The following is a 12,567-nucleotide window of genomic DNA, read 5'->3' as shown; positions in this document are numbered from 1 at the left end:
GAATCTCGACGCAGCGTCTCGTTCCCTCGGGGAACCATGGTTACATACGTAACCTAGAGACGTTGGTGTATTAACATTATACCATTTAATAAGGGAATGCAGGAACTCAAAAGACGTATCGCTTGAATTTAATGTAGGTCTCTTTGGATACAAGCATGTGCCGAAAGCATAAAATGCATGTAAATTTAATGACGCTTTTTGAATAAAAGATACTTATAAATATTAAATGACATCTGTTTAATTCTCTCATCTTTTCCATCATCTTAGATGGATATTCTTCCACTGAGAAAGACCATAGTGTATTATGGGACTGCGTTCTCCATCAAGGTCAAAAGACTGTATCTAAGAAGGAATAATAATGACGCTTCTGTACCTACATAGGCAGTTCACTAGGCTGTATACCTGAGCTTTTATCTGCATGTGACGATACAGGTGCTGCATACAGTATAAGCAAAAAAATTAAAACCACTGTTGCTATGGAAATCCAGACTAAATGTCACAGAACTCCTCATATGGCCTTTCAGGACCCAGTCTCCATTAAAAGGTTATAAGGATGGCAATGTGTGGTGATGTTTTGAAAGAGAGAAGGTTTCTGGTGTTACCGAGACAGCGTGTCTCCGTCCCGCTCCAGAGACCCGATGCCAGACATTCCCGTACAGTCGAGCCCACCAGAATGTAGCCCGAGTTGCAGGTAAAAATAGCGGATGCTCCAAAGGTTGTCTGCGTTCCAATTTTCTTTCCATTAGGAGGAGTGGGCAGCTCTCCACACGAAATGACTGCAGTGAAAGGCAATAGAGAACAGAATGAATCGACACACACCTTAAAGACAACTCGTAGGACTGTGATTTACACCCCTGATAAATAAAAAAACAGAAGAAATGCAGACCAAAATGAGGAAAATGTCTATAATATATAATAGAAGAACTGATTTCTGAATGGATAAATTGCAGTTTTAAAATGTTTACTTGGTTCACTTCAATACTTAAAGTTGCAAGCTGAGGTAGTTGTTAAGTTGAGGTATTGGGTAGCATTAGGGATGTAGAATATGGTCATGCAGAATGTGCCTTATAAGTACTAATAAACATCCAATATGTTAATAATAGGCTTGCAAATAAGCAACTAGTTAATAGTGAGAATTGGTCCCTATACTAAAGTGTTACCAATTTAAAAATATACTTTCCCTTAAGCTTCTTCAACTAACTAGTAAAAGCTAACTATTCCTTCCTCAAAGGAATTTAGTAGCAAATAGCTATCTAACTAAAAGTAGAAGCAATCATCTATATTTGATCACATTTTACAATTAAGTTATAGAAACATAAATCTGATTGTTAAATTTAAAAAATACTTTCCCTTTAACTGCTTCAACTTAAGTAGTTAGTAAAAGCTAACTATTACTTCAAAAGAATAGCTTAACTGTTAATTGATTCACATTTTCACTGTGGATTTACACCTCTGAGGGAGAAAAAACCAGCACAGATGAAATGCACAAAAATGAGGAACATATCTCAGGAAGAATTGACTTCTGAATGGAGTTTTAAAAACATTTAGCAGGTTTAAAGCTTCAATACTCAAGAGTTGCATTTGAGGAATTTAGTAGCAAGTTTAGTAGCAAGCTAATTAAAGGATTCATTCAGAATAAACATTTCTGGATAATTTACTCACCCCCATGTCATCCAAGATATTCGTGTCTTTCTTTCTTCAGTCGAAAATAAATTAATTTGAGGAAAACATTCCAGGATTTTTCTCCATATAGTGGACTTCATTGGGAGCCAAAGGGTTGAAGGTCCAAACTGAAGTTTCAATGCAGCTTCAAAGGGCTCTACACGATCCCATCTAACGAAACAATCAATAATTTTCTAAAAAAATACAAAAATTATATACTTTTCAAACACAAATGCTCATCTTGCACTAGCTCGACTTCACGCCCTTACAAAAAACAGTCGAGCCCACCAGAATGTAGCCCGAGTTGCAGGTAAAAATAGCGGATGCTCCAAAGGTTGTCTGCGTTCCAATTTTCTTTCCATTAGGAGGAGTGGGCAGCTCTCCACACGAAATGACTGCAGTGAAAGGCAATAGAGAACAGAATGAATCGACACACACCTTAAAGACAACTCGTAGGACTGTGATTTACACCCCTGATAAATAAAAAAACAGAAGAAATGCAGACCAAAATGAGGAAAATGTCTATAATATATAATAGAAGAACTGATTTCTGAATGGATAAATTGCAGTTTTAAAATGTTTACTTGGTTCACTTCAATACTTAAAGTTGCAAGCTGAGGTAGTTGTTAAGTTGAGGTATTGGGTAGCATTAGGGATGTAGAATATGGTCATGCAGAATGTGCCTTATAAGTACTAATAAACATCCAATATGTTAATAATAGGCTTGCAAATAAGCAACTAGTTAATAGTGAGAATTGGTCCCTATACTAAAGTGTTACCAATTTAAAAATATACTTTCCCTTAAGCTTCTTCAACTAACTAGTAAAAGCTAACTATTCCTTCCTCAAAGGAATTTAGTAGCAAATAGCTATCTAACTAAAAGTAGAAGCAATCATCTATATTTGATCACATTTTACAATTAAGTTATAGAAACATAAATCTGATTGTTAAATTTAAAAAATACTTTCCCTTTAACTGCTTCAACTTAAGTAGTTAGTAAAAGCTAACTATTACTTCAAAAGAATAGCTTAACTGTTAATTGATTCACATTTTCACTGTGGATTTACACCTCTGAGGGAGAAAAAACCAGCACAGATGAAATGCACAAAAATGAGGAACATATCTCAGGAAGAATTGACTTCTGAATGGAGTTTTAAAAACATTTAGCAGGTTTAAAGCTTCAATACTCAAGAGTTGCATTTGAGGAATTTAGTAGCAAGTTTAGTAGCAAGCTAATTAAAGGATTCATTCAGAATAAACATTTCTGGATAATTTACTCACCCCCATGTCATCCAAGATATTCGTGTCTTTCTTTCTTCAGTCGAAAATAAATTAATTTGAGGAAAACATTCCAGGATTTTTCTCCATATAGTGGACTTCATTGGGAGCCAAAGGGTTGAAGGTCCAAACTGAAGTTTCAATGCAGCTTCAAAGGGCTCTACACGATCCCATCTAACGAAACAATCAATAATTTTCTAAAAAAATACAAAAATTATATACTTTTCAAACACAAATGCTCATCTTGCACTAGCTCGACTTCACGCCCTTACAAAAAAAGGTAAAACAACAATGTCGGACGATTTTGAAGTTGGAGGAGAAAACGAGATGGAGTTTTTCACCCTACCCTGCCTTTCTGAACCGAAGCACACAGACACCACACGTGACGTGTGACTTTTTGAAAGGGATTATGCAATGTGTGAAGTCGCGTGTGCGCATTGCAGAGCTAGTGCAAGATGAGCATTTGTGGTTAAAAAGTTTATACATTTTTTGGGGGGGAAAACGACCAATTGCCTTTCTAGATAAGACCCTTATTCCTTAGCTGGGATCATGTAGAGCCCTTTTAAGCTGCACTGAAACTTGGACCTTTGGACTGTTGGCTCCCATTGAAGTCCCCTATATGGAGAAAAATCCTGGAAAGTTTTCATCAAAAACCTTAATTTCTTTTCGACTGAAGAAAGAAAGACATGAACATCTTGGATCACATGGAGGTGAGTAAATTATCAGGAGTTTTTTTATTCTGGAAGTGAACTAATCCTTTAACTAAACTGGACTATGTTTAAGATTAAAACATTACAGAAACATAGAAGATCTGATTGTTAAATTGAAAAAAGATGCAGCTCTTAAACTGCTTTAGTAAAAGCTAACTTTTCCTTTGAAAGTGTAGCTTGACTGTTTAGACATTTGAACACTAGAGAAGAAATGCAGACCAAAATTAGAAAACTATCTCAACAAATAGTTAACTAAAAGTAGAAGTAATCTATGATCACTTTTTATGATAAAAATGTTACAGAAACGTACAGAAATTTAAAAAAGATACGGCCACTTAAACTGCGTCAATGTAACTAGCCAGTAATAGCTAACTACTACTTTAAAAGTGGTTGTAAGAGTAGTTTGCGTCTTGGGAAGGAATAATTTCAAAGTAGTTTGAGCTGAGAGGATATCAGGGATGTATTATATATATGTGATACACTGTTCAGGAGCGTTTACTGGTGCAGGAAAACCACAGCGGCATCATCATTTCATCTGCTATCAACTTATCATCTTCACTCTGATTGTTGTTGTTTTTGAAAATCGACGGTGCAGTCTTCTCGCCAGGGTGCAGGATCCTGTCAGACGCTATCGGTCATAAAGCGCCTCTAATGTTTAGATTGTGCCTCTCATATGGGAGCCATAAACACATTCATCACGTCTGTAGTTACAGCAGACGCACAACACTGATAACTCAACCATCTGAGGACGGCACCTGCCGATGAAGGACTGCGATAGTAACAAAACAACTGGATTTACTCGGGATTCCTACTGTAGCTCATTCAGCTGTTTTTTTTTTTATTGCATGTTAAAGGAATAGTTCATCCAAAAATTTAAATATGCTGGAAATTTACTCGCACTCAGGCCATCCAAAATGTAGATGGCGTTTGTTTCTTCATCAGAACAGATTTGGAGAAATTAAGCATTACAGTGCATCACTTGCTCACTAATAGATCCTCTGCAGTGAATGGGTGCCGTCATAATAAGAGTCCAAACAGCTGATAAAAACATCACAATAATCCACACCACTCCAGTCCATCAGTTATGTCTTATGAAGTAAAAAACTGTGTTTGTAAGAAACTAATACATCATTAAGGCATTTTAACTTCAAACCGTTGCAGCTGGGTAAAACGCGAGTCCTGTGGTGTGGTGTGGATTATTGTGATGTTTTTATCAGCTGTTTGGACTCTCATTCTGACGGCACCCATTCACTGCAGAGGATCCATTAGTGAGCATGTGATGTAATGCTAAATTTCTCCAAATCTGCTCCAATGAAGAAACAAACTCATGGATGGCGTGAAGAGTACATTTTCAGCAAATTGTCATTTTTGGGTGAACTATTCCATTAAACAGCCTTTATAGAGGAAAATATACAGTGCCAAATGTGTTTCATTATTGTGATGTCGCCATATAAAGTCTCCTGGGAAACGACTACTTATGATTTCATAAGACATAACTGCAAAATACAAAGGAGGTTTAGGACAATTTCATATTTCCTTATTATTTTGTCATGTCCTGACAAATCCATAACAAATCCATGACAAAAGTGCAAAAAAAGTAAGTTATTTGTGTAATTGTTTCTATTTAAGTGCTTTGAATTTACTTAATATAAAAATAGAATATTATAAAAACAATTAAAGAAACATTTCCAACAAAAACATCACATTCTGAAAAATTGCTGAAAAATAATAATGGAAATGGAATGAGAAGCCATTGAAGAAGCCACTAAATGTAATAAATTACTTGCAACTTAACGGTGCATGCAAAATTTATACATAAGTCTATGTGCACTTTGCCAAAAAAAAAAAAAAAAAGCGCATATTATTTACATTTGCATCCAGCATATTTGATTTGATTCCAAAATAAAAATCTGTGGATGGAAACTTGATGCTATATGCATTTTCTCATGTTCGTGCAGCCACTGAGAATTATGGGAAATGTTTTATTTTAAAATATTTTATTTTTTATTTTTAAATGTTTTATTAAATGTTTTATGTTAATTATGGGAAAAGTCTCTCAGCCTCATGAACCCACTAAATGAGTAGTATTTTCTGGCAAGCTGTTACAGCCAACAGTAAACAAAATGCATGTAACTAACTGAAGTCAACATTCTCAATTAACACTTAAAAAAAAAAAAAAAAAAAAAAAAAAGACTAATATTAATTTTCTTATGCCATGTTTTAATATTAAAAAAACCTTTCTGCACAATTGTGCACAGAAATCTGCAAGGAAAATTGCAGAAAATGCCCCCGGATTCTGTGTATCCAGTAAAGCACCGCACAAGCTGCTAATCTTTCACACTTCAGGACACAATTGACAAAATCATTAGTCTTGCTGTCTGCTCAGTTCTGACCTTAAAAACCGGCCAGACTAACAAGGCCTGGGAATTGTGCGTGTCATGATATGTACAGCATTAATGTTTGAGTAACAAATGGAGTGCATAACTCACTCTTGCAGCGAGGTCGCTCGTTCCTCCAACTCCACGTCCCATTGGACGTACAGTGAATGTGGGCGGGGCCGAGCCGGTAATAGCCAGTGTTGCAAGTAAAGGCCACTTTAGTGCCGTATTCGTAACGAGAGCCATTGACGATCCTCCATTTGCCGTGATCCAGGGTGAAGGAGCCGATGCTGGGACACACCACAACTGAGAGGAAATCAGCAGCATGGTTAAAATGTTTGTATGACACTTACAAATGCAATTTACCTTTACACAACAATTTTCCACCCTCTATCTGAGCCTTTTTTTGGCACTGTACCCGTTAAGGGGAAAACAAAAAATCTGACATCATTTACTTACCCTCCATTTGTTCCAAACCTGTATGAGTTTCTTTCCTTTGCTGAACACAAATGAAGATAGTTTGAAGAATGTTGGTAACCAAATAGTTGACGGTAGCCATTGACTTCTACAGTAAAGTTTTCCATACTATGGAAGTCAATGGCTACCGTCAACTGTTTTGTTACCAACATTCTTCAAACTATCTTCATTTGTGCTCACCCTAGGTCACGTCCAATATTTTTTTTGTGTTTAACAACTGAAGGAAATTCATACAGGTCGAGGGAGAACAAATGATTATAAATTTTCATTTTTGGGTGAACTATCCCCCTTAAGTTTGTGGTCAGCAAGATTTTTAAAATAAAGTCTCTTAAGCTCACCAAGGCTGCATTTATTTGATGAAAAATACAATAAAGACAGTAAAATTCCAAAATATTATTGCAATTTAAAATAACTGATTTCTACTGATGTAATTTATTCCTATGATGCAAATCTGAATTTTCAGCATCATTACTCCAGTGTTCAGTGTCACATGATCCTTCAGAAATCATTCTAATATGCTGCTTTGCTGCTCAAGAAACATTTCGGATTTTTATTATTGTTGAAAACAGTTGTGGTGATTAACATTTTTGTGGAAACCATGATACATTTTTTTTCAGGATTCTTTGATGATGAGTTCAAAATAACAGAATTTATTTGAAATAAACATTTTGCATCATTATAGATATCTTTATTTTTGATCAATTTAATGCATCATTGCTGAATAAAAACATTAATTTCTTAAAAAAAAATCTCTATTTTGATTTCATGAGGGTCTTTAATATAGCACACTGACATAATCAATACAAACAATTAAACCCTTAAATGTTTTGATGATTGGAAACCAGGACGTCTGTCTCACCTGTGCAGCGAGGGATTTTATTGTGGTTGCTCCACGTGCCATCAGCCTGACACACGGTGCTGGTCACCTCTTTAGAGGACAGACGGAAGCCATCGTTGCAGAAGTAGGTGGCTCGTGTTCCTGCTGAATAATCAGCGGCCAGCATGCCTCCATTCACAGGGGCCACGGGCGGCCCACAGGACACAGCTAGAAAAGACAATGAGATGAGACTCACTATGCATCAAAACCTCAACAAAGAACATGAAATTAGTTCACCTTCCTTTTGTTTTGCATGAAAAACAGCATACAGAGGAGTTGGGAATTAACAATCAGTTCCTATTTAGAACTGATCCCACCAAAAAACAAACTGGATTCTCTTTATGTTAGCAGTTCTGGAACTTCTGCAAAACACTGCATCACATTTCTTTAAACGTGCTTGAAAATCAAGTTCCAGCACGAAGAACGTTTTGTAAATGCACTTGTCAAGTTTTATATGCTGTGCTGCCTTCAGAGTGGAAATACGCGGCTTGCATTACACGCCTCGCGGATAAACGAAAATCCAAAGTATGGATTTAAAGAGAAAACAAAGACGGTGAAGCTGCAAATGTAAATAATGTGAATGTATAATAAACTGTTATTTCCCCCAAGACTTATTTAATTTTTCTCCAATCCTTCTTCAGTTCTGTCCACCCCAAATTATACATATATACACATATTAGAATCAGAAAGAGCTTGATTGCCGAATGTGTGCTTACACACAAGGTAATAATGCTTCCATTGTTCAAATAAATGCAACAACGAGACAAATAATAATACAATTAGAGAGTAAGTATAAGATACAGTTAGTTTAAGCCAGTTTAGAAATAGAAATGTCTAATTTGTAGAATTTTAGAATATATGTAGAATGTGGAATATATGTTGAATTAACCCTCATTTTGTGATTTTTCGTCCTGCTGAAAATGCTTGCTAATGTTACTGCATTGGATTAAAACTTAGTGTCTTTGTTTACACAGGGTATAACTAGAATCGTTATAATTAGAATCGTTAGAAGACAGAATCGCGATTCATATATGAATAGATTTTTACATGCACCCCTAGTTTTCTCTTCCTCTTCTCTAAAGCAGTGCAGCATGGCCTCGCTCCCTTTGCTGCCTTTTCCCGAGGGCGGGGTTTATCTGGGTTTGTGATGTCACGAACCCGGGAAGTAACTTGTTGTAGTCCCTACCAGCCGTTTTTGTAGGCATTAAACTGCCAGACTTTTAAAAGACGATATCTCCGTTTGCATTTAACTTTCAGCTTCGTAACTTTGCAGATATTGTTTATGCTCAAACAGCAACATTACACACTAACTAACGTTAAAAAAGTGAAATCGCAATGAACCACCCCTTTAATGACAGGAAGAAGCATAATTTTGGAGGGAAAAGAAACATTAGTAAATATTAGCAGAGGATTTGTTGAATGTTGTGATGCTATTAGGTTTGTCACTCTAAAACATCCAATGTTTGATAAAATCACAGAAAACGAACATTTCAAAAGGTAAATATCACAATTTACTTCAAAACGTTTGCATGTAAACTAACTGACAGTCCCTCACTGTAGCTCTTCATTTGCATCTTGAAATTGTTTAAATAACCAAGTTATTATTAATAAAGCTAACTAATAAAATTCATGCTTTTACAAAAATACTTCCTTAAATTACAACAACACATTGATTTTAAAAGTTAGCATAGCAGGAATGACTCATCACCGTATTTGACCTCATCAAGTCCACATGTGGAATAGAAGGTCTAAACATGGTCATGTGCAAGCAAACAAGGCTGTAATTAACCAGCATGACCAAAATGTGTATTTAAACACTGGAGTTTGCTCAAAGCGGAATCAATACAGCGATGAAACACAATAGGTTGTCCAATTACTGAGTGCTAAAATTCTAATCAAATAAATCCAACCAAACAACAGCGCTCGTATTAATGCTAATACAACCTAAGCAGAAAGCAAACCTCATTCAGCCGTATTAATTAGCAGAAAACAAAGAGATGATTGATCAGTGATGCTGGCATCTGACACGGCCTGCCTTTGCACAATAATTCATTCTCATTCAATCTCACTCAACATTCATAATGAACACAAAATGCCACATCTGGAAAGAAGCTTATCAAATATTCTAGTAATGCAGTTGTTTCCTTGATACTCGCTAATGAATATCAACAAAAGCCAAAACAGCTGAGAATATTAGTGTCTTCAGAAGAATTAATTACCTAAATATACAAAACTTAGGAAAATAGTTAAACCAGAATAGAAATTTCTGTTATCTACTCATGTTTGTCATTTCATTTTTTTTTATTTATACTTATTATATTGATATTGACTTGGCAATCTCTTATCTAGCAAGCACCAGCCCACCGCTTCAAAAACTACAAATTCAAAACCTAAAAAAATGTACATTTATTTCCAGAATTATAACACAATGAGGTCCTGCTATCTTGAACCATCTGTTCCTTCATTTTTGTCATAGTGATAAAATCTGCTCAAAATTCATATCCTTTCTCAGTAACCCATTTACCCTTTATTATTTTGTTTTGCTCTCTTTTTTTTATTATTTTCAAGTGGCGGTTTATTTTTGATTCGAGTGAAGGTAATTGAACATGCCCCTTTGGGCTTTTTTCCCCTGACAGCACTTCTGCTGTTCTAATATTTGTTATAGGAAAACAAAACAACAATTATATATAGGCCTATATTATATATGCATAAAATATAATGTCCTCGATGAAGCACAAAAATGTTAAAAAGTACAATACGGAGCTGTGAGTTTTGCCAGTGAAGGTTAAATCAAATAATACCTGAGCACAAGTGATTGTCAGTTAAATTAGCCTTGGCAGTCAACTCAAGGAAATGCAAATTTTGTAGACTCAAGAAAAATATAATAAAGACAACACACCTTGACATGCGGGCACAGATGAGTCCCAGGCCAGATAACCGAACTCGGTTCTCCTGCAGACGGCCATATTTTTCCCGATGAGCCTGTAGCCGCGGTCACAGGCCCAACGGACGACGCTGTTGACGTGGCCGCCCGTCTGGCTGACCACAAAACCATGCTGCGGAGAGTCTGGGGTGCTGCAGTACATCGCTGCAGATGATAGCACAAATCATTAAACTCTCACACAATATTTACTCAACACATCAGCATCATCATCACAGATGAATAATTGGCAACACTTTACACTAATCATTAAAATCATTATTGTATAATCATGACATTTTAAACATCTTCAATGTACACTAATTGTCCATTAGCAGTACATAATTTAATGTGTGTTAGTGACTAACATACAGTTGAGCTATACAACAGCTCTAAAATATTAAAAGTATATATATATTTACAAGTTATGAATCAATATATATATATATATATAATAATTACATATTATATTATATAATAAATTATATTAACAATAAAGTCTTACTAAATATTTCTACTCTAATTGTGCCTTCAAGTCTTGTTACAATAAATTCAAGTCTTTAAAAATTACCACCAGTGGGAAACTTTGAGCCCAGATTTTTTTTTTCATATTGTTGGCATGTAAATGAAAGAATTGAGGTATTCTATACAGATTATGAGTTGAAAAGCATTAGCAGCAAAACTACATTTCCCACCATTCTCTGTGGTAACATAAGAATGGATAAATACACTGAAAAACACATTTTGCTCTTCGTTTTGTTGCTTTAGCACAAAAAAAAATGGTATATGGAATATGAAAGGAATATGAAATTGCACAACGCATCTACTGTATTTTATTCTTTCACATCATAATTAAGACTGCTGAATGTTTCCCGGGAGGATCTAAAAGCAGCATACGGCTTCTTTTACACTTCTTGTGTCTGCAGCACGTAAGCGCCACACAGTCATGTCATTACATCTTTTGCAATAAAGTAAAATAATGGATTGAACTATTTACCAATGTTTGAAAACACACTTTTGTGCTTCATGCACATCCCACATGCAGCGACGGGCACTTACTATTCAATTCAGGTCTAATTGAAACCACGATTTGAGCAGTTCTCCTCCACATCTCATGTATATTGAATTTAGCGTGTAGATTTGGAGTTTATAATTGCAACTGAAATACTTTTTTTTTTTTTTAAGGAAATACTGATATGTAATGCATTGTGGTTATTTTCTGTTTATGTTTTCTGTATGCATTTCTAAATTTCTGTATACATGTTTAAATTCACGTCTGACTGAAACCAGGTGACATAAGCAGTTCTCCTCATGTATACTGAATTTAACCTGGATCTGGAGTTTTGAATTGCAATTTATATATTTATAAGAGAATACTGATATGTGGTAATGCAATGTGGTTATTTTCTGTATATATTACGCCACACAAACGTGAACTGATGTGACAGCGTATGCACATTTATCTACCTCAAGTGTGCATTTTTATGCACATTTTGGAAATTTTATTTGTATCTTGGTGTTTGCATCGAGCATGTTATTTATGCACTGCCCCAGAATTTACATAAAATATGTGGCTGGAATCCGGCTAGTGTGGGAGTTCAACACACACCGGTGTTTGCAGTTTTCCTTATATTTCCTTTCACCTTATAGGATGTGAAACATGCCTAACGTGTGACATCTTACATAAAATGTACTGTAAAATTTAATGATTTGATTACATTCTTCAGAATTTTAGGCCTATATAGTTTTAGGCAACTTCTATTACATTTCCTGACTCCAAAGTTACAAATACACAAACATTTGGACACAAACACATGGACAGATGGGACACAGACTTGGACGAACGTGTCATGGGCAGGACAGACAAAAGGTCACGGGAGACACACATAGAACTGAAAGGAATTACCAATCGGGGATACATACTTTGATACTCACCCACGTAAGTGATACAAAAGCCCTTTTTGTTGGTGCCGTGATCAGACGACCAGCGGAGAAACAGTTGGTGACCCGTGGTGGTCATGTTGAAGGGCACACTTAGATCTCCGCTCAACACAGCCAGGCTCTGACTGTAAATATTTGGTCCTGCAAAAAAATAAAACAAAATAAAACACGTTTGCATTTCCAATGTAAATAAATCAGCAAAGAAATGTTCTTAAAGTTATGTACAAGGATAGTTTGAAGAAGTTTGCAAACTGCAAATTTAGGAGACCGAATGCAATTCAGAATTAAATTATGTCATCGCTGATGGTTCGATTTTGACATTCT

At 35.6% G+C, this 12,567-nt stretch overlaps 1 protein-coding gene across 1 annotated transcript in view; it reads right to left on the bottom strand.

The window, feature by feature from the left end:
- Window positions 1-12,567, bottom strand: part of LOC107688260 (CUB and sushi domain-containing protein 3-like) — a 311,798-nt gene that overhangs the window by 66,226 nt on the left and 233,005 nt on the right. Inside the window, exons 51-55 of the mRNA XM_016485884.1 lie at window positions 12,238-12,384; window positions 10,282-10,470; window positions 7,365-7,550; window positions 6,140-6,334; window positions 603-776 (exon numbers count right to left, since the gene is read on the bottom strand). Of these exons, the coding sequence (XP_016341370.1) occupies window positions 603-776; window positions 6,140-6,334; window positions 7,365-7,550; window positions 10,282-10,470; window positions 12,238-12,384 (891 nt within the window). The remainder of the gene's footprint in view (window positions 1-602; window positions 777-6,139; window positions 6,335-7,364; window positions 7,551-10,281; window positions 10,471-12,237; window positions 12,385-12,567) is intronic.

This window comes from Sinocyclocheilus anshuiensis, unplaced genomic scaffold (assembly GCF_001515605.1).
Source record: "Sinocyclocheilus anshuiensis isolate Anshui unplaced genomic scaffold, SAMN03320099.WGS_v1.1 scaffold1162, whole genome shotgun sequence".
NCBI lineage: Eukaryota > Metazoa > Chordata > Actinopteri > Cypriniformes > Cyprinidae > Sinocyclocheilus > Sinocyclocheilus anshuiensis.
The sequence above is the reverse complement of the archived record's forward strand: the minus strand, read 5'-3'. Positions and strand labels throughout refer to the sequence as shown.